This window comes from Stegodyphus dumicola, chromosome X1 (assembly GCF_044657685.1).
Source record: "Stegodyphus dumicola isolate Sdum_Otavi_A_Nest chromosome X1, ASM4465768v1".
Lineage (NCBI taxonomy): Eukaryota > Metazoa > Arthropoda > Arachnida > Araneae > Eresidae > Stegodyphus > Stegodyphus dumicola.
Window position 1 is genome coordinate 193,980,905 of NC_140780.1, and position 23,744 is coordinate 194,004,648.

Below are 23,744 nucleotides of genomic sequence, written 5' to 3' on the forward strand. Positions count from 1 at the left end.
GAGCCAGAGTGTCGCTATGGTAAACAAATACAGTGAATTGTAATATTTATTCTGTTGTGGTTTATGAGCTATCGATGAAGTAGATTTAATTCAATCCAATAAGTTTAAATGAAATGCAAGAAAAAAATGCGTATAATTTAATATTTCGTACAAGGAAGTCATGTGGTGCACACATCAGATTTTTTTGTAAAATACATGATAGCTAAAGGAGGTCTTCGATAGGAATGCCGATGTGCTTTGTCAAGCTGGAAGCAGACCAGAAATCTTTAATACTCGAGATCAAATAATCTCAAGATAATATTAAAGGAAAATATTCCACAGTCGAACATATCATGATCTTAAGAATATTCTTTCGATTTTTATCTGGCTTCATTTAGCAAAAACCTTATATAGTGCATTTAATTTCTTAATACATAATGCAAAGGCGAGATATTAGTTTAAAGGATCAGGCCTTTTAGTAGCCCTTTAGTATGCTGCTGAATCTGTATTCACTAGCTAAACTGTCTGCCTGATCAGATTGTATACTGCTAAATGACGAATTACGTCTGTAAATTTACTTACACACTTCCCTTACCAAATAATAAAGAAAATCGAAACATTTCCGAATTGTTTTGGCGTCTCTCCAAAAAATTATTTTTCAACATATCGGTAATTGAGTAAGAACTTATCTGAAACAAGACTTCTAAGTACTATTTGCTTTCAAGTAGCAACTGAAATAGATTCCTCTTTTCAAATTTGCGAAATCTCTTGTCACATCGTATGTGTATATGCTATAAGTGCGTTTCGTCATACTTTTATTAAGGTTTTACACGTGCACTTTTTTATGCTCCTTTTCCTAACACTTATTCATATAGTCAATTTGATATATATTAAAACTATATTATTTTGAAACTATTATTTATTATTTTTAATATTATGCTATTTTCGTTTGCGAAGTTTGGGAAACACTATCTGTTTCAGTAATAAGATCAAGTTATATAAAATGTTAAAATTTCATTGCTTGATTTTATTCATAAAATCGAAGTATATTCTTCTTATAAGTAAAAAACTTTAAACTTTTATGATTTGATAGTCAACGAATTTAATTACTTTACCATTGAAAGACTCGATCATAAAGATTACACTATCAAAATTTAAAATACATTGAGATGCATAAAAAAAATTCTCGCAAAAGAACTCTTTGTGTCTGAAAAAAGAACGCACTTATTACTTTTTGTATCGAAAAAGAAAAGCTAAGACATACACATAATTAATATAAAATTCACATAATCTAATATATTTCTGTGTAAAGATAGATTTGAAGTTTAACATTTCTAGTTCGCTGTGATACTCGATTTTATTTTAACCTTATGCATCTAAAGAATCAGTTCAGACTATTGACATAATTACACACCTTAAAGAAAGAATGTGACAGCATTGGATGGCTGTTGCGTGCTTTGCAAGTTAAAAATTTTACGCTTAATTAGTATATTTAATATATCACATACGTGAAGCTAATTTTTATGATGGTAAAGTGCAGAATTCTGAAATACATGAATTATTTTCCAAAAATTTCATTTAGAAAATCTTTAGGTCTTTCTTTTGGTTCAGAGTTCTGGTTAGCTCTTTCTATTAACTTCCGATCTGAATTCCCCAAAATTACATAAAACTTAAATGTTCGAAGTTTTTGATACATATATTTTTTAACTTTGCTCTTTATGTTTACCTGCATATGTTAAATAAAAGATTCTAGAGACTTTGTATTTCATACTAATCGTTTGATATTTTATATTTGTCAAAGAACCTACCTATTATTTGTACGAACGTACGCTTAATGATGCTTATGCAGTTACTTGAATTTATTCACAAAGAACGACTATTTTTTCCCTTTAGTGTGTAAAATGTGTGGTTTTGAAAGAAAAAAAAATAATTAACGAAACAATTGCAACGGTCTTTATTTCTCATGAAAATACCAGTATGATAATCTATGGCATAAGGCTGTTACGATGGCGTTATGACAAGTATGGAGGGAATAGAAATACTTTTAGTAATACAGGGTAGCAGCTGGAATTAAAAACATTTACATACTAATTATTTTACAATAAAACACTGGCAACTGTTGCTTACGCAAATATGAGATTAAAGTACATTGATATCTTTTTCTTGACACACATGAATAAGGAAAAATGTGCTACATGTTTTTATTCATTATGTAGTTTAATGCAAATGTGATGTGCATATGTGTCGTGGTATATTTAAGCAGTAAAAGTAACCAAGGCAATAAACTAAGGCATCTACATCCTAGTTTTAAAAATGATAAAGTAGTTTCTACTGCTTCATTCATATGATGGTACCTCACATTAACTAATTTTAAGTCTCCATTTACAATTTTGAATATTGTACTGGTCTACAAATCTGCATTGAATAATTTTATATTTTAACTTAAGCTGTTTCTTTAATTTATTGAATTAATCTGATTACAACTTGCCTTTAATTGTCTTAAAGTATTTGTCATTAAATAAGATTCTCCGAGTAAAGTCATGTGAACAGATTGTATGATGTTTAATAAGAAATAAAAATAGGGAAGCATATAGCATTCGAGGCATAGACAAGTTAATCAAACTGGACAAAACTTAAACTTTAATTTGGAGTAGTAAAAATCTATCGATTTCGAGGCTGAACAGAAAAAGGTCCGTTTTCTTCAGGAGCTAAACCTTTATACAAAATAGGAGGAGAGACGACTGGAAAAAGCTACTTAAAAGAAGTAGCTGAAGACCAATATAAATCTAAATATCCAAGTATCCATTTTGAAATTTTTTTTTTGTTCCTGAAGAAAAAGGACCTGTGAGCCATAGACCTATGTCTGTCGGCCTACGAAATCGATAGAATTTTATTCAAAATCTACGCCAAACTAAGTTTGCTATTTTACCTAATTTTAGTCAGTTGATTGAAATCTATCAGTAAAGAAATAAAGAGTTTTACAATATTATGCGTCTTGATTTAATGCGAGAAAATAACCTGCGATAACAGATCATAACTGATTATGGATTTTTGAGTTGGAACACTTTCTCCACCAGTAATTTAATATGACCGAAGAATAGCATAAAATTCATTTTAATCTGCTTAGCGTCAAATAAATAAAAGAACATTCACACGAAATGAAGCCGACGTAAGTTTAAAAAATATATATATTTAATATAAAATACAAGTTAAATAAAGCTATTTGACTTAAATTTTGCGCTTAAAGAGTTTTTTTTTAAATTAAAGAGTTTTTTTTTCACTAAAATATCTTAAACTATTCATTGAATAATTTAGTTATACTTTTATTAAAATGCAGATGCCTTTGTTTGCCTGTATGGTAGACACAAGAAAATAATTTGGGACAGAAGTAAATGTATTTCCATTCTCGCCTTTCAATGCCCATCTACTCTAACATCAGAATATAGAAAAATCCAAACAAATTTTGACACAGAGTAAAACATTAAATAGCTATACAGGTATAATTCACACATAAATTCAAAGACATATTTGGTAAAGTGTACAAATAGTGACTAATCAACGTATTTAATAATTTAAGTTTTGAGAAATGTTTTAAAGTGGCCGACAGGTGTTTAATTCAACAATAGGAAATTTCTAGAAGCCCTTCCATTTTGGGATAAAACATTAGATAATATAAAATATAATTTGATTTGTGTATATACAATATTATTTTCATTCAGTTTTGATTAAAATCTTCTGTTTCAAACCTAAATATGTTTAATATTTATAACTTTATGAATACCTTATCAGCCACTTTAATTTCAAACAAAAATTTGTAAAAAATGTATTTACAAAGTTAAAAAAGGTAAACTATATACATAATTCGGTTTCATAATACTTGAACGTAAGTTCAACGCCCTAAAACAAGATAATCATCTTGCTAACACAGAGACAAGAAAATCTTTAGCATAATAATTAGTAAGCAAAACAAAAAAAATGGCGAACCAGAGATTCTTTTTAAATTATATTTACTGCATATTTCAGAATTTGATGGAAAATGTAAAAGGACTTTAATATTTTATGTGACTATTTTAAGCAGAAATATTTAAAATTTACTTTTTAAGTATCAGGGACATAATAAAGTGACTTGAAACTTATTTTCATCTTTCGGAAATGAATTAATTCGTTGACTATTCTGTGTTCTTGAGCTATAAGCTATTTTGATTGATTTTGGGGATGAATTTAGAAACTGACTCCAAATGACTAAAGTATTGCTTCAAACGCCATTCTCAAACTGGAAAAAAAAAAAGAAGAATTTCTCATTAAGAAATGTTATTATGGGCAAGGGTTGTTTTTTTTTCTTCCCCAGGTTGTAAGTTTTATTTACTGATTAATAACATAACCTTACATCATAACGCCTATCAAAGTTCTAAGCCAGTTATTATTAATTTTTAGTGTGTACTTAATCTTCTGATTTCATATGATAAAGAATATACTTCAGAAGAAGATACAAAATAACTAATGCAGAGAAATGTAGGTGAAGATAATGTAAGATATTAAAGGCATTTATCCCTTCACGAGCTCTTACGCATCATTTAACATGTCAATGCGGTTAATATGGGATCTCGTATTCGAATCTGTGCAAGGGCACAGTATATTTTCAAATGCTCTGTATAATGTTCTCTCACAACATGATAAAGAAGTAGCGATTTCATATCTTTGAAACTACAATTTATTATTTTGAATATTAGTATCTATTATTATATAACGCCTTAAAATTTGATTTATATATATATATATATCATAATCGAAATTATAATAAATTTATGATGTTTAATAACTACATCTTTACAATAAATTTCGCAATTTTATTTTTTTGATTCGTTTTGTTCATAAAATACAGGTTTGTAAATCTATTAGAAATCTAAAATAAAACAGTTAAAAATATAAATTAAGCTTTTATCAGCCTTCTTACTTTTAAAAAAATTGCAAAAAAAAAAAAAAATAAAACTTTGACAAAGTATTAAATACTTACTAAAGCTATTTCTAAGAAATATTTATATACTTTTATAATTATATGATTCATTCAACATAAAAAAAACCATTTCTTTAAAGTAACTGTTACTGAAAGCAACACGTAAGTAATAAAAGTTTATTGAATTTCCATGTGTAATGTTTCCTAAGTGCGTCAAAAATTCCTTGATATGTTTCCAAGAAGTCACAAATATTATAAAACTTAAGCATTTGTATCTAAATTTACAAATACTTGCATATTTAAATTAAAATCCTTCTATTGTTGAGAGCGCTTAAAGGAGCCTAATATATGTGAGAAATTTTTATAGCAAAGCGCAAAAGTTTACCTCTCAATAAAAATGCTAGTTTTTATTTATTTTATCAATTTTTATATCGTTTCTAGATTATGCAATCAAAAATTTTCTCTTTAAATTTCAAATTTTTTTTCACAATAAATAAAATATTGCTTTTCGACCACGAAATATATTCAAAGCAAGCAATAATAAGCAATAAAATAACAATAAAAATAAAAATTACTATGTTAACAGGGGACTTGTGAATAATATGAGGAGACACATACATAACTTTTTTTTTTTCATCTTTTCTGTTTCGCCATTTTTTTTTATTTGGACACATACTCTCAGGTAATACATTCGCAAGTAATAACATGTCAAGCGTTACTGAAAACTTAACAATGACAAAACAGATAATATTTTACAATTCCATACCTTTCGAGGTAATAATTCAAATTTTTAGATGACATTAACTGAAAAAAGAGCAAATGTTACTGAACTATTGGAATCGCAATAACTATATTTCAGAAAGGAAACGTTTCTCGCATTTCTTGCCAAAATATTAACTTTTGATATGAATTTCTGTTGCACATAATGTAACACAAAAGCTTAAAACATTCAGAACAATTTGTACATAAATATACTTTTATATTCTGTAATTTTACAAGCAGTTTCTTCAGCTGTCTTTTTCCCATAAATAGTGCACTTTCTTCGGAATTAAACTAATTCTTTACATTTGCTGCTTTTTTTCTTCCCATGAAAGACATTTCCGTTAAACTTAAAACTTCTAAAAAGATTTCTTCTTTATTAAAATAAAGGACTTATTCACAGTTTTTAATACATGATCGTTTTTACGACAAGATGAAATACATGCGATCTTAACCCTCAGAAATTTTGAAACAGCTGTGATTTTTTTTTTTTTTTTTTCACTTTACATATGCTCATGTTCCACTTGAAAATACTGAATGTTTAAGATAACTTCGCAAAACACTTATTAGAAAATAAGGATTGCCTTCTTCAATAATAAAACTATTTTAGACTATAAAATTTTCTTTTCTGGAATCTCTTAAAAGTTATATATTTCATGTTATTTATTGAAGCATCCTGCTATTTATTCTCTTCATGTCTTTTATTGAAGCATTATGTCCTCTTAATAATGCTATTAATTTACATAATTTAATAATCAAAATAACCAAATTTAATAACCATATTTAGTACCAATATTTGATTTTTTTTTAATTTTATGACGCTTTAATTTTTAACTCTGATTTAATTTTGAATCCTGAACTGATTTATATTTCTCCCAGAAATAATTGTGACTCCAAATACTTAAGAAGTAAAGAATCTATGTGGTGATTGCTAATTTTTTAAACATTTGGTATATGAACTTTCTGCTATGTAAAAAATATCAAACGTTTGGATAATTGCAATGAGAAAATGACAAATATCATTATGTAAGTTTGTTTAGCTTTTATAATACTAACAAATGTTTTTTTTTTTTTTTTTTTTTTTTTTTTTGAAATTTTACACGAATAATAGGGCAGCCGTACTTTGAGTTTTGTCCTTTAACATCAATACAAAGATGCATGCCCACTGAACGGCAAACATTTTGATAAAGCATTAGGAATTGAGAAAAGAACATGCCTTCTTTTATATTATGCATTATTTACAATATGAAAGTTTTAAGGTTTATTTAAATTAAGATTTATTAAAGTTTAAAGTTTATTTAAGTTTTATAACAGTTATTTTTAATTTTGAAACCCTTCCTTTAAATTTTTGCCTCCCACTTACAACTCCCTACCAGAATGAGTTTTTAGTATCACGTTGCATTTAAATGAGGTATAAGGAATATTTAAAGAAGGTTCAGCTTACTTCAGTAGGAGAGCTTAAGAATCCTTAGTGGCGCATATTTGCTGCCAAGCTATTTCGTATTAAATCAACTACGCTCGGCCTTATGGTACGTGTCTGTTGATAGTCGCGGCTAATTTAATTAAACGTCAAATACGCTAGGTAATCGTGCGCAGCTTCTGCTAAGTCAGTTTAGTTTAGAATTAGATTAGTTTCTTATTTCCTTATCTTGATTTAAAGCCCAAGTGTAGGCTTCCTGTAAGTTTAAAAAGGGGCCAACTGTTATTATTTCTTTGAGTGAATAAAAGGTATTTTAACCCTTCTCTGGGCTTTGTCGTTACGCACTTGAACTCAGAGATAAATCGCTTCACAGTTCAACAGGTTCCTCTACGTTCAGCATAGACTAATAGTTAAAAAATTAAAAATTTTAAGCTTACTTCTGCTATTTTTGAAAAATGAGGGTACATGCATTTTCGTGGGTCATGAAAGACCAATCCTGATACTAAATGAACTAGTCTTGCAGTAAGGAAGTGCTGTAGGCGTAAGGGAACAGAAAAATTAATACAGAAATGAAAGAAAGGAAAAAATTTACAGGAAAAGGGTTCTCACTTACAAATCTACGTACATTCCTGCAAAATGCAATGAGAATAGTGTCTTTTGTGAGCTAGCTGTCTAAAAATATCTAGCTATGATCTCCTCGAAACAGTAACATTGGAATTCTTGGAAATGCAAAAAATGCCTACGATAATATGCTAATGAAACTCCCTTGAAGTTCTGTGAGCGCAAAGGGGAAGCTTTCTTACACCATGTCATAAAACAAGATGGGACATGATCTAGAATGTTTGAGCCAAAACTGAAATGCCAAAAGTGGTATCATGAAGCTTCACCACGACAATCTAAAGTTCATCAGAACTCAAGCAGTGTGAAAGTTATGGAGATTTTCCTGCATGAATGTGATGGCTTTCCTCAAGGACAGTTAATGAATATTCAGTATTACTGTTTATCTTCTTAATGTGACTCGTGAACAGCTATGTGGAGGGGAAAAAAAAAAAAAAAAAAAAAAAAAAAAAAAAAAACATGATTTCTGGGATATCCTCCTACCACTTTACACGAGAAGGCTTGGATACGTAACGCAAAGTGAATGTGGTTTGTTCGCTTAATAAGGGATGGAAAATGCTCTGCTATCTACCTATTCCTCGAGCTTAAGCCTCTGTGATAATGATTTGTTTCCTAAAATAAAGAAAACATTTTGTGACATTTGTTTTGAAATGTTCCCGAGATTCGTAAGGAAATAGACTGTCCCATTCAAACCATCAACTGAACAGAGGCTGCTGTGGGTGTACTAGGACTTCCAGATCACTGGCAATGGGTTTAACTACATCGAAGGACTTCAAAAGTTTCATAAAAGTGTCTCTTTCTTATCAGTTTCGAACAAATAGTTGCAAACATTAAAGTTATAAGCCTCGTATATAAACTTTTGCAGGAAAAGAGGAGCAAATGTTGCTATTTAGTTTCTAACTAACGAAATAAGAAAATAATTTACTCACGTTAAAAATCCGTTTCATTTTAGCTGTAAGAAAGTTACAAAATGTCTTTATGAATAAAATTGCTTGTGCAAGAAACCTGTTCGTTTCTCTTTTTCAATACCGAATGTAGCTCAATTCTACCGTTTAGGCTGAATCTGAGACGGAAGTAAAGCGTTGTTTCTCGGATTCTTAGAAAGGAATGATTCTTAAATAATTTGTCGGCAACAAAAAGTATTAAAATTCGAGTAAAAACTTTTCAAAAGATTTCTGATTCAAAGGCACAGACATTTCGTAATACTTTCTGTTATATTTTGATACCCTACATTAAACACAGAATTTCAATATTTCAACCAAAATTGTGTTCGTGTTCACCTCATCAATAAAAATATTTTGATGCAATAATTTAACTCGATACAATATTCTAAGACACTACTGTTAGAAAAACAAGCACATTTACTCTGCCCATTTAAAAAGAAGGAACAGAGAGAATTTTTCCTTTTTACGTTTGTTCAATATTAATTTCAAACTAAAATAGTATCCTGGTTGTGAAATTCGGATAAAATTTTCTTGCAGTTTACAATTTCTTGCAATTCTTGCGTAAAGTTACATATTTTTGTAGTTTTCAGCAAAACCTCAAGCAATATTTAATTATTCACATCAAGCGTAAAACATAAAGACTGATTTATGCGAATAGATATTTTACTGTAGCATTATCTATATCCTGTTTTGTAACACGAGAATGCTATTAACGTTTTAAGTATTTTTCCTATTTAAATTACATTTTAAGTTCAATATTCATCTTAGCAGGAAAATAAGAAAGTTTCAAGTGAAACATGAACACATTGTCAGAGATAATAGCATTTTCCCTAAAACATGAAATCTAATAATTAAATATGTTAAAAATGCTGAGAGTAACGTTTTAAGTTACTCTTTACTTATCACATCACGCATGTCCGTACACTGTTGACTCTTTAATAAAGTGTTAAGTACATAAATGATAATCAGTTCCCGGTATGAAACTTTACTTGGTCTAAGTGCTCTTTTTCAAGTCTTTTCAGAGCAAGATGTTCGATTTCCTCCTTTTAGTAAACTTCACTATCCAGAGAGTTCAAATCAGTTTCTGGTGAACTAATTCGCGGTATACTCAGCTGTTAAGAGAGAGTGTGCAGTAACTTACCATCTCTTTTGAGCATTTATGGCTGAAGGGAAAGGGACTCATGTTGTCCGTTGCGTTTCTGTTATGTCACTGACTATTGTCCGGTGATGTAAGTGGACCGCCTGTAACAACAGAGGCAGGAGGAACACTATTGGATGAGCTCACAGGTACAGAGCCCGTGACAGATGGCGGTGAGGAACCAGTTTCACCTCCCGAACTCGATGGATCTGTTGGTATGAGACCCTCTTTCATTCGTTTTTTCTGCTTCATTCGCCTATTTTGGAACCAAATCTTTACTTGTGTCTCATTCAAATGTAGAGCTGTCGCAATTTCTATTCTCCTAGCTCTAGTGAGATATTTGTTGAAGTGAAATTCCTTTTCCAATTCGGTTAGCTGCTTTGTTGTGAAGTTAGTTCGCCCTGTGCCCGGACCTCCGTTTGGATCGTTGCTGTTTGGCGTTGATGAATTATAACCATTGTAATCTGGTTTTGAAGCTAATAAGGGAAAAAAAAGGAAGAAAACAGTTATCTAGCTGGCAAAATACAATAAGCAAAATTACACTAAAGGATTGGTTATATGATACAAATATAACCATACAGTTATACATAACTGCAGATAATAGGTTTAAAATAAGTTAATACCAAAGTTAATGAACAGTATTTAAATCTATGCATTGCAATTTTAGAAACATGTATTGATTTCCAGATAAAATAGAAAGTGATAAATATATGCATGATTTAACAAATTTATAGTTCTGTCAGCTTTGAAACCTAGAAAGCTGCTATTGGCTTTTTAAGCATAATTTAAAAAATGAAATTTAAAGACTATTTTCTCTCATATTTTTATCTTAAAATAATGATTGTGAATAAAAAAATTTAACGTTTTAATTATCTTTAAGGGATAGACAATAATAAGTACACTGATATTCTTAAAAACAAAACACCAATACAGTTACAATTTTTACCCAGGATATGTAAACTAAACTTTCCAAAAGAAGTAGTCTTTCTGAAACGGACTATGAATTGATGACGTTACCATTCTAAGGTTTCTGGTAAGGAAGAGTAGATCTTGCAGTACAGAAACCTTGGGCATTGTTAAGCGAGTGAAGCAAGGTATTTCTGCGAGTCAAAAAGCATGCATTCTAATTTCATCCATGATCCTAAGTATCTCATTATTTATGCAGTTTCATTTAGCTTTATTTTTCCGAATATAATTTAGCATTTCGTTCACTGGTAACTGCGATGGTTAATATTTATGTTCAATATTACTATTTCTTCTCCAATGCTGCTTTTGCAAGTTCTGAGATTTTTAAATTTCCTTTATGCCGTAACGAAGCTCAGTGTGAATACGGAGTCACATGATTTTCATATCATTTTGTGAAATTTGCATTTGCAACACTGTTTGAAACCAAGTTTACACTATATATACAAAATTCTTTGTCTCCATGTTTATATTCTCCACCACACACTTCTATTCAATATATAAAATAACTCATTTTGTGTCAGCCAGTTTCTTTTCTGGATGTGCATGCATGTTTCGACCAAAGTAATAAAATCATATGTTTTACACGACTTTTCTAATCTTTCACTTGACCAGTGTTAAAGCTAAGCAGAAACAGCCCACTTAATAGCTGGCATAGATCTTTTACATAAAACTTTGCATTAGTCAAATTCAAGTTTTTTTAACTTAATGATGACAAGGATACATAATGTTATTTCCCCCTATCTTTATAATGTGATTAGAAAGATATTATTTTTGTAGCTAATAATAAGCAAATACAGTTTACTCTCATTGATGGTGGGATACATTGTGGGTGTTTGCGTAAACCCGAATATTAAGCTGGGTATTCGTGGCAGATAAGTAAGGAGAGAACAGAACAGGCAATACAGCATTCCATATGCAGACAGTGTCGACAACGTCGATGAGCATGCATGCAGAATAATTTTACGAATTTCCCATTTTACCTAATTAAAGTTAAACTGCTTTCTTATTAAAGAATTGCATATCTGTATTTCATGCTCACTGTTTAAAGAAAACGAACTAGTATTTTTAGATGGCAAAAACTATGATTAATATTTTAAGAAAGCGAAGAAATGGTCAGTGGTTGGCAATAATGTGACATGAAAAAATAACAGATGAGCTGCTGCCACAAAATGGTGCATATATATATATATTAATTTCAAAAGATAAAAATTCGCATTGTAATTTACTTTATACATACAGCTGTTTCATTCTTTTTACTTATCTTTTCGCTGTTTCAGGGAAAGGGAAAAAAATGGCTTTTAAAAGATATTTTCAGAGTACTTTTAGCTTAGTAACATGAACCTTAAAATATGGCATTCAAGATTACTTTTACACACGCGGGGACTATTTTTGCATTTCAACAAATAGTCTTAATAAAAAGTAAAATTTTTAAGATTAAAACGCTTCAAATGATTTATTAATGCACTTTTTGTTGTGTAAAACCCCAATTAACTACACAGAGTACTCATATTTTTTCTACAGTTTTGTTAGGAGTAAAAATTTCAGCTTAGAAAGAGCAAATAACGAACTCACTTAACAACCTGCATTTTGCTCACCCGTTATTGCTTTCTTAATGTATTTAAAAGTTGTCATGCAAAGTTTCGCTTTGTGTAAACATTTTGAAGCCAAGTTTAAAAAGTCTTGAAAAATTTACGGCATTTTTTATATTTATTTTAATAGCAAAATGCATGTAAAAAATGAATCTTATAGGTCGGTCACATACTTTACTCTCCTGAAGTAATTCAGGTAGTACGTGCCCATAATGCAGACATAACCCCAAAATAATAACTTTAAGTGACTGCCCAGTGCAGCTCAATATTCAAAGGACGTGCAGCTGACGTGAAGTAGGCACCTCCAAAGCGTTATTTTTACCAACTAAATTCAACCTCCCAGCAGGATATTAATAATTTTCTTAATGGAAGAAGATATACATAAAACAACGTGTGTCACCCTCCCTTTTTCCTACACCAGTGTTACACAGTGGGAAAAGAGCCAGACCCAGTAATGAGGGTCTAGAGCCCAGGTAGAAAGTGATTGGGTAATCAATTACTGAGAAGTCAAGGCGGACTCGGTAAGCAGTAATCTAAAGGTGTAATACAGCACACGAAAAGAGGTGAGGAATTCGTTGGAACGTTGTCTCATAATATTGAAAGAGTATATTTAGCAGCATTATAAGGCTGATAGTTTAGTGAAAGCGATCGAGCCTCGTAGGCCGTCTTGTTCCGAGTAGGAATCAGATTTTAGAAATGCTCAGCTGAAGAACTTGAAAGTATTTCTAAAATCAGTATGAGAAATAAAATCAGTATGAATATTTATCAAATTAAGTTTTAAAACAATATGTGATTACACATAAAGCGAATAAAAATTATGCTTTTCGGCGGATTTAGTAATAGATTAAAGTATGCCTGTACATAAATCATAATTTTTATTTACTTGTTTTCAAACATGTGGAGGTTGGTTATGTAACTAATCAACCTCTACATATTCTAAACAGAAATTTAATGTTCTGTTTATTCATAGGGTGTCCACAAAAGTCTTTACCCTGCCTTTATTTTAGCAACCGTTGGCAGTAGCCATATACTTCCAGTTACAAATATGGTTTTAAATGATGCAAATATTCATATTTTGGTATTTCTAAATTTAAAGAAATCAGTTGTGTAATACGTTTCTTCTGTCCCTATACTTGTAGTTAGAAAAGTTTTGTACACGTTTTAAAAAATAAAACACAAAAAGTCTGATTAATGTCTGACAAAAATTGACCAAGATATTTAATTTCAAAATTTTATATTTTTACGTAATTTGTAATTTTCAGTTTGCATTGAAGGGTCGGTTAATAAATAAGTTAGAATAATTCGAGTGCATTATTTTCTCCTTAAATGCCATTCGATAATATTGTTTATTAGCGTCTTTATTTTAAAACTTTTTACGTTTGTATGCTAGAAGAACCAAGTAATTTATAACATTTTAAAGTCTAAAAATATTTTGCTAATAGTCCTATGAATCTCATTACTTAAGAATCGTAATTTGGTAATCGTACAGAAAATCTTTAAATTCCAAGTATTTTTAATTAATGCATATTTAACATCACGAATTTGCTGCTCGTCTATGCTGAAGCCTACCAGTTTTTCAAAAACACGAACTCTATAAGATTTATATTCTCAATACTTTTCACAATAATCTGTACAGAAATGCTTGTCACTTAATCTCTTAACATTAGAAATCTTTTCATAAATTGGCATTTTATTTTTTGTTGCGTACACATGCAAATATTTTGCTTTTCGATTTTGTACTTCTGAACATGCTTCCGTATTTTAATATCAAATACCTCAGCCAATTTTTATCGTATGGGAGTCAAACTTTTATTTTTAACAACGAGTATAAAATTTTCCTAACTGTAAGCATGGGAACCGGAGCAAAGCGTAAAAATTTAGATTTCGTATTTTATGCAAAATCATTATTTTAAAGTATAAAAATATATGAAAACATGAAGTAGTGATTTGAAACATTTTTGTAATTTGAAGTACATATCTATGCACGCGGTTGAGAAAATATAGATATATATTTATATTTTTTGTCTTCCGCATATCTATAAACATACATAACCAACCAACTTCTACCTTTTATCTTCTGTTTTATTATGTACAGAAAAATTGATTAATAAGAAAAAATGACTTTAATTGCCTAAATTTGTCTACTTCATTTACTCACGCAGCAATTTATTTTCACCATTATTGCCAGTAGCGGATTAATGAAGTGAGGGACACTCCTCACTTGAACTTTTAATTGCTTTTCTTAAACATCTTAAGAAACAACGTTAAGTTTTCTATTTTTAAAAATTAATTAATGATTCGGAGGCCCTTTACGATTGCGACAACTCTGTGAATATACCTCTGTTTATTGCGAAAGCTTAAAAAAGACGAATTTTTAAGAACAAAGTATCTAGTGTAATGTATCCTTCGCTTGAAATATTTTAATCAGCTCTTTGTTACCTCTATTTACATTACGTTTATCTCGTTTTTTTTAGCTTATTGTAACACAAATTGCATTACAGAGTCTGGAATTTTAGAAAGGCAAATAAATGAATGGCTAAAAGAATTATTTTGCAATGCTCCTTCCTATGCCTAGTAAAAAATTAGAAAACCGGAAGCTTAAGTGGAATTAAGGTTTTTCTCTAATGCCTATGATCATTCTGTCATTTTGCAATTCTCAGAAAGAGAAATAGAAGCAAACAATTATTAAAAAGAATTAAGAAAAAAATTATCTGTCTATTGCCTTTCCTTCCCTCCTTTTAAACAGTTGGTATGTCATAGTTCATTTAGATCTTTTAAGACAAATCCGGTTAGTCTCCGTCGTTCCATGAAGACAGAACATAGCGCCATTTTTCAGTATTTTAAAGCTGCTAATCTTGTTACAGAATGAGTAGCTTAACGATCCTAACGAACGCTATTGAGTTTAGCGGCAAATCACAAAGTAGAAGTAATAATGGGTATGAAATCAAAATCAAGCATTAAAAGTTGGAAATGGAAAAAAAGACCCAGGAAATTTTTTCGTGGCTGTTTCAGTCACTTAATAGAAGTGAAAAGATGTACTTTCGAGAGTTAATAGTGTATATATGTAATTTCTCTCTTACTTTTTAATTTGATGTCTTTTAGTTAATATTTTGGTTCATTTACCTGCCTGGTATTCTTTAATGCTATTAATGCAAATTTTTCCGTTGCAGACTGGGAGGTCTTATGGATTTGAAGGGCGGAGGGTCAACGCTGTTAGCACTAGATACAGGGCGTGGCGTCTTTAAAGTTGTAAGTTATGTTTTACATGGCTCACATTTGATGCATGAAACAGATATTAGAGTAAAATAGATTAAGGGCTTGGTTGATGAAAATGCTGACGTTGGGTGTCTTTAATTTATATTTAACTGATGTCCTTGCATCTGAGAGATAGATATACGAATACTAGATTTGATAAGTAGTGGAAAAAATCATGAAACTATTCTGGTAAAGAGAGTAATAACTTTATTTCTTTATCAAAGTTTATTACTGCATTTGATACCAACACATAGTGCCATCTTAACATATAGGCACTAAAGGTTTTGTTCAGTGTTCAATAAAGGTTTGAGAATATAGAGGCCCATATTTTGAAAAATTTGTTATTGCTGTTCATAAAATTAATATTGGTAAGGGCTCCAGAACATTCCGAAAATCTGAAGACCATATGTTTGTTAAAACGACCATACTAATGCAAGCTGCATGTGCAAGATTCCTTCATGCTGTCTTTTACATCATTAAGTACTCTTTTAATAGGCGAACAGCTTATTCCCATGAAATTGTTTCTTCGGCTGATACTTGAAATTTATTGAAGTGAATAAATTTATGTAATGAAAAATGAAAGTTATTTTTTATGCAAATGTTGATTTAAGTTCTTCAGTTTCGATTTTCAGAAATTTACTTTATGTTTTGTAATTAAGTAAAGAAGGTGCTTGGAGAAATATCAATAAATTCTTTTCAATACACCTTAGCACTAATGTATGTTTGAATAGCGATATTTTCTTTATTACAATTAACTGTTTATTTATTAATAAAATTATCCATTTAAAAGCTATTGGATGTCAAAGTTTTGAGAGGTCGGATTTTTCGAATATGGCAAAACCACGAGACTATCTGCACGAGAGGAGGAACTCAGTTGTGAAGGACTATCTGAGGGAAACTGACTCATATTTACGTTGCACATGGGAAAACCCGGAACCATGCAGCCAGCCTTTTTCTCTGCTTTCTCTGGGATCGAACCCAAACCAAGTTGAACTACCAGTATCCATGATTCTTAAAAACTCGGCTGCTGGTGGGGCCAAAAGATGTAAGAATATTAAACAATAATTCAAACAAAAGCTCTATCTTTAATTCAGAAAAGTTAAATAAAAGAAGTCTAGATATTTATATTCAGCTAGAGTATTGATGCTATGAGCTCAACTACTTCAATTTCATTAAGACTTTTTCCAAATTCAAATTAGCAACTACATTTTCAAAACTTTCGTATAAAGAGATTATAATACCTTACATTTCAGAGATCCTCAACTACGTCTAACAAAAATACTCTTTAGAAAGTTTTGAAAATGTTTTCATACACTTTGGTTGTAAACATAAACTGTAATTTTCCTCAAATAACAATACTAAAAAAATTACTTGTTTCCTTATAAAGTCAAATGATACTTTGTAAGTCATTATTAAACTCGCAGCCCTGTCCAATATTAATCACTTATCTAGCTGCTCTTTCTGCAGTACGAATGCATATTCTAAAGTTGCCTGAAGAAATGACAACGAACCTAGTATGCAGTTTTCATGCATAATCGTATGAAAATATCTAATCTAAGAGTACATAACGTTCATTCTCTTTTTTCCAAATCTACAGAGTTTTTCAAGTGTTTATGCTATTGTTATTTTCATGTGATACTTCTTCAAGTTTCGGAATAGTTGAAAGTTTCTTATGAGTAAATCAAAATAATATAATGGCTTGCTGTAGTATCTTGAAGAAGCACTGTCGCGATGTAAATTTCATTCCTTTAACATCGATATATATCACATGCTTTAAAACGATATTTTTTTAATATCTACAGAAATCTATGGTCGTCCCCTCATTCTTTTATTTCTAAAGTCAATGACAAATACATATTTCATAAATAATAATATTTCTGTCTAAGTATTTATTCGTCTGTACGGACAGGTATGTTGTTATAATTGCATTTACCCTCTTATTTCCTGAAATGCAGTCATTAATGATGAAAGTGGGAAGCTGAGATAAAGGTGTTATGATAGCAAAATTCCTGTAATATATGTTGCCGGCTAAAGAACTTAAAGTTACTCCTTATGAGAAATGAGACGAGAGGAAATCATCTTTAGCTCATATACAAGCATTTGTTACGCCGGCAAATATTTTCATATATTAAAAGAGAAGTGGCAAAAATTGCATTTTACTTCTCTTAAATGTACCATCGTTGAATATGAAGATGGAACAAAAAGTTATCATTTCCTGGACTCGGGAAGTAAGACTACCGTAACCATTTATGATGTGACTTTCATATGAAAAGTTCTCCATTCTAAAGACAAGAAGAGACTATTGAAGTTATAACTCCGTTTACAGATAATTCAGAAAGGGGAGATAATTCCCAAAATGCAGATCTAAGACAGTCTGCTAGACAAAAGGTATACTGTCTCACAGATGCAACCACACTTCATTTCCAACACAGCACAGTCAGAAGAAAAACTAGACCCAACATCATACCATGAATTTTGCCCGAATGCCAAAGAGGAGAGAGATGTGGAAAAAAGGCATTCAAGATGAGACTAATGATTTAACGACTTAATGGCGCTATTGGCAAAAGCCCTTGAAGTTAAACCGTTATAGGTTGCAAATGGGTGTATAAGGTTAAGAGTGATAGCGAAGGGAATATTTCTCGATATAAAACTAGAATGGTTGCTCAAGGATGTCATGATAATGATGAAGTATTTGCTCATGTAACCAAGAAAACTGCTCTGAGAATGCTTTTTTACTACACTAAAAAAAGATAAATGCCAGTGCAATGGTGTGATATTTAGTCATCATATTTAAATGTCATCATATTTATTAAAATTCGTATTTAAATGCATGATATATCCATGAAGAAAACTCCCTAATTTGAAGAAGGTAATATAAATAAAATTTGCAAGTTTGTGAACAGCTTATATGGCTCCAAGCAAGGAGCAAATGAACTTAGTGAAATTCTCCTAGGTATAGTATTTCAACGAAGTCCAAATAATCCTTGTTTGTATACCAGACAATATAAAGAAGGATTTATCTACATCATTGTGCCTGTTGATGATATGAACATTGCAGTATGCACAGAAAATATGCCTGAAAATTTTGAAAAAGAAATTAGTGAACATTTCACAATGACAAATTTAGAAAATCTTCACTAATATTTAGGCGCATACACTGGTTTCCAAAAATAAAGGAAAAGTCGCAAAAATAGCGATAACTCATCCAAAAATAAGCCAATTCGTATAAAATTTGAACATGTTGTCAAATAAGAATTGCTGAGTAAAACGGCAGTATGCAAATTAGTGGCGCTACAATCGAAATACATCATCTGCAAGGAGAGTAAAATTGCGTGTTTCAGAGCAAGGATGCAAATTTCGCTGTGTTACTGCAATAAGAAATCTGAGATTCCCAATTTATACCAATGACCTCCAGGCATCATTTGCCCGAAGAATTCCAATTGAGAGGTATTGGGAGACTAGAGGCAGGAGAGTCAGGTATAAGTGGCCAAGTGGCTAAATGTGGGATTTTCTGTGGTTCATGGACTTTGGCAATAATTTCTAACCACAGATTCGGCATCCAGGAGGTTCAGCCAAGAATGGACAACCGTTACGCTAATATTTGTTGTTATGCGCACAAAGGAATAGAACCGCAACTTCTACTCAATCCATTTCCTTTCTTGCTGAAGCTACCAGAAAGTTGATGTCAATGTCAAACTTGCGTAGAATGGTTCACGAAGGTGGTCTCCCTGAAATTCGGCCAACCATTTGCGTGCCGCTCAAGTCACATCATAGAAGGGAACGTTTGAGTTGGGCAAGTCAACATATCCTCTGGACGACTGATCAATTGAGGACTGTTTTCTTTACGGAGGAATCCAGGTTTAGCCTCCAAAGCGACAGCAGGCATTATTTGATTTAGTGAGAACCTGAAACCTGTTATCATCCATCAAACATTCTTGAAAGAGATGCATACGGAGGAGGAAGTTCATGTGTTTGGGGTGGTATCTCTCTGGGTGGGCGCACAGTCCTCCATGTCTTTCCACGTGGAATCATGAATGCTCACGCCTATGAAGATCACATGTTTGATGCTTATGTGCGCCCTTATGCCGGGGCTGTACATGATAATTTCCTGCTAGAAGACAACAACGCTAGACAGCACAGGATCGTGGATGGTTAAATTCAGCAACAAACAATTCAGTGCATGAAGTGGCCAACTCGATCGCCGGACCTGAATCCTATCGAGCATGTTATGGGATGCTTTAGAAAGACATATAACTGTTCTCAATCCTCTTCTTCAGACCCTTGCCGGGCTTGCGACTGCTTTGCAATGGCAGTGGCTCTCTTTTCTTGCGGAACTAGTAGACTGCATAATTTGCAGCATCGCACATCGCTGTATATGTTGCATTATTTTTAGGGAAGATATCCATATTGAAGACAACTTTCCTATACCAAATTGAAACATCTGATTTGTTCATTTTATACATATGCTGACTTCTGTAACACCATAATTGTCTGGTAATTTCTTTTCATGTTAGTTTATTCCTTACTACGTGTTGTATACTGCGGATCAGTTTCATTAAATTCTACATGTAACTTTTTGAGTAATAATCTTTTTTGTGATTTTTCCTTAATTATGATAAACAGTGTATTTTGAACTTGATATTGATGGAATCTTCTACATAGACTAATCGAACTACATTTCAAAAAAGCTGAAATGGTATGACATGAATGTCTGATGTTTATTCAGGAGATTATAATCAAAGGAAAGATTCAAAAGTTTCAATAGAGTTTGAAGCAAATAAAAGTGCTATAGGATCGTTACTCTATCTACCTAGCAGTCAACACCAGACTAGACATAGTAATTGCTATTTCTATCTTAGACAGAAAAGTGTAAAAATCTATTGAAGCCGTCTGGGCGGAGTCAAAAGACATTTGAAAGGTTTAAAATTAACTAAAGATCTTAAACCGATCTTAAATTTAAAGATCGTAAAGTGTGAACGAAACGGAAGACAACTCCCAGATTGAGGAAATGATCCTACCATTAGGAAATCTAATTTTGGATACTTCTGCACATATTAAGGTAGTTTTTTATTTACATGGAATTGCAGGAAAAAATAGTATGCAACTTTGTCATTCACTGAAGCGGAATTCGTAGCTGATGCCGAAGCAGCAAAGGAAGTATTTTGACATAAAAGACTTCTGCAGGTTTCCACGAAAGGAAACTGTTTGCATTTTCTACGAGGATAATCAAAGTTGTATCAAAATGTTAGTGGAAAGAAGTAAACATACATATACTAAATATCATTTCGTGAAAGAGCTTATTAATGATAAATTTTATAAACTCCGATATCTTCCCTCTAAAGAAATGATTCTAAATATTTTAACAAACTTTTGTAACAAACAAAGGAAAACGTCTAGCCAAACGCTTGAATTATGTTCAGATGTAATTTCATGTTATATTAATTCATCGTATGTATGCATCTCAAGCCCGGTCATTTTCTTGTATTAAACATTAATCGAGGAGGAATAGTGTTAATATTGATTCCATATGTAAGGACAGATATGTTGTTATGTTTATATTTAACCTTTCATTTCTTAAGATGCAATTATTATTATGCAATTATGTTATTTTCTTAGCTTCTTTTGCTCGACTTTCAGAGCGCTGGTACGCAGAATATGAATGTATATACTGTTGGCTGTGTGCTTAGGTTTGAGATTCAGTAGAATGTAATGATCGCTGTCGAGTATGCTCGTGCATTTCTGCTCTCTAATAAACACTTTATTGTAATAAAGTGCTCACGAATTTAATGCTATAAATCATACATTTCTCAGAATTGTACTTGCAAGGTTCTTATTTTAAACTAACCGATTATTATGATTTGGATCTTTACTTAAACTTCTTCTTTCCGTATTACTCATCAGAATGTAAAATAGGTAGTTTGAGTATTTGAGGTTTTTGGGTCTTGACAGAGAGTACTTCTGGCATGCTCGCTACGTGGTTAGATTCTGCCAGCCGTAGTTAAATGTAGTAACTATCTCGGCTTTGCGTCCTCTCGCCCCCGATATTTAAATATGACGCGCTGAAAATTTATTGAGCCATTTTATAGCTTAGCGTTTAATTGTGTAATTGTGTTATTGTATAATTTTAATTGTATAGCTTAGTATTCAATTTAATTGTGTCTTAGACTACTGATAAGTTGGTGTTGGTGTGTTGGTGTATTTAATTATGGCAAAGCACGCTAGGGCTATCTGCCTGAGGGGAGGGATGCCTTTCGTGGAGGACTTTCTAAGGGAAACTGGCTCGTATACACGTTACACATGGGGAAAACCACGAAAACGCCCATGCAGCCAGCCCGTTCGCGGGATTCGAACCTCGGACCGAACTACCAGTGTTCAGCGTCTTTACCGCTCGGCCGCTGGTGGGCAGACTACTGATAAACTTTTAAATTTATTTAACTGTTGTTATATATTTGCATCAACACAGGTTGTGGGTATTCGTAGCACAAAGCTGTGGAATTCAGCTCTCAGAGAGAAAATTTTCTTAAAACTTTGTGAAATATAGAGAAAGAAACCAGAACTCTTCACAAAAGTACTTTTAATTTGATTGACTTGAATTATCCACTAGCCTGAGAAAACTATCTGCTGAAAAGTAGGTATTCCCTCGTAAAGGGAACTTGGGGAACTTTCAAGGGAAACTTGATGGTACTCATTTTAAACTCAGAGTAAATAACAAAGACGTCTATGCAGACGATCTTGCTGCTCAGGACCCCTACAAACGTTCAACGATTTTTACTGTTAGATCGCTGCTGACAAAAGCTTTTTTGAGTGTTAGAAAGTGATTTTATTTCAGCTTCTTTTTAAATTGCTACATATCCTAGAGAAACAGTTTTTCATGATTTCTAGATTTTCAGATTTATATGTAAAAGTTTTATTGGGTACAAGTTGCTTTTTTGGCGTAGGGTGAGGGTTAAATGAACCACGTATCATTGGACAAAGTACTATAAAACATAAACTCTTTCGCGAAAACCATCTTGGTTTTTAGTCTAATCCGTAATTAAAGTGCTAGTTTTCACGCTCCCAGTACTTTAGTAATTAAAATCTACAGAATTTTTAGATACCGAAATTTCACTAGAAACAAAGAAATGTGCTCATCGAGAAGGCACGTTCTAAAAATCTACGATTTATTAATTTCAGACTGTAAAATAAAAGTAAAAAATTTTCAGTTTACTTTTTACACCAATAAAATATTTCCTTTAATGAAAACATTTTACGTCATTTGCTCATTGAAATGTATACAAAGCTTCTGTTTGTAATCTTCAACTTCATTTTAATCGTATCTCAAATTTTAGGTAGGCTATTAAATTATTCATCATTCTAAAATGTAATTTCAATAATATTAACTATTTAATGAATTTTATTTATAATTTAAATATACCCCATTATTTCAAACAAAATTTACTCTTTGAAATTAGTTATGTATCAAATTTGCCGCAATTCTGGCACTTGTATACTTCAGGCAACATTCTGATTGATAACGCATAATTACCCTTCTACTCAAATGAACTACTGCACAACTGTAGGAAATAGACTTTTCAACCACAACCTGCTGTTTTTCATTGTTCTCTTTCAAATGGGACAGCTAGCTCAGATAACAATGAGAAGCAGGAAACCTAGACTATTGTTAGAAACTCCATTAAGTTCTCCACTCTCGGTTTCACTGTTTTCACTCAACATGATGGGGTGGTCCAAAAGATCATAAGTTATCAGTAAATACCAATAAAGTGGAGGTATCTCCACCCTCCGCGTAACTCCAGTAGCGTGGACAAATTTCTATAACAAATCATCCTAGTTCCGCGGCATGTCTTCAGGTTCTACCTCCGTTAAATTTATGATCTGTAAGGGATCGGCGAACACACCATTGAGCCAAGTAGCAGAAATTCTCGATGACTGCAGTTTCATCAAACATAAAATAAAAGAATTGTTTATTTATATTCGCAGGAAATGAAGACCGAACTGTTCTCAGATATTCAGTAATACTGCAAAAGTTTGTTCATAATGACGTAATAATAAACGGAACAGTCATCATAATTATTACAAAAGTAAGTTTATTTTTAATCATTTTAAATTTTCATTTTTGGATCAT

At 31.6% G+C, this 23,744-nt stretch overlaps 1 protein-coding gene across 1 annotated transcript in view; it reads right to left on the reverse strand.

The window, feature by feature from the left end:
• Positions 1 to 1,909: 1,909 nt before the first annotated feature.
• LOC118182445 (uncharacterized) overlaps positions 1,910 to 23,744 on the reverse strand; it is a 124,541-nt gene continuing 102,706 nt past the window's right edge. The window contains exon 2 of the mRNA XM_035351786.2: positions 1,910 to 10,288. Within this exon, the coding sequence (XP_035207677.1) occupies positions 9,882 to 10,288 (407 nt within the window). The 3' untranslated portion in view covers positions 1,910 to 9,881. The remainder of the gene's footprint in view (positions 10,289 to 23,744) is intronic.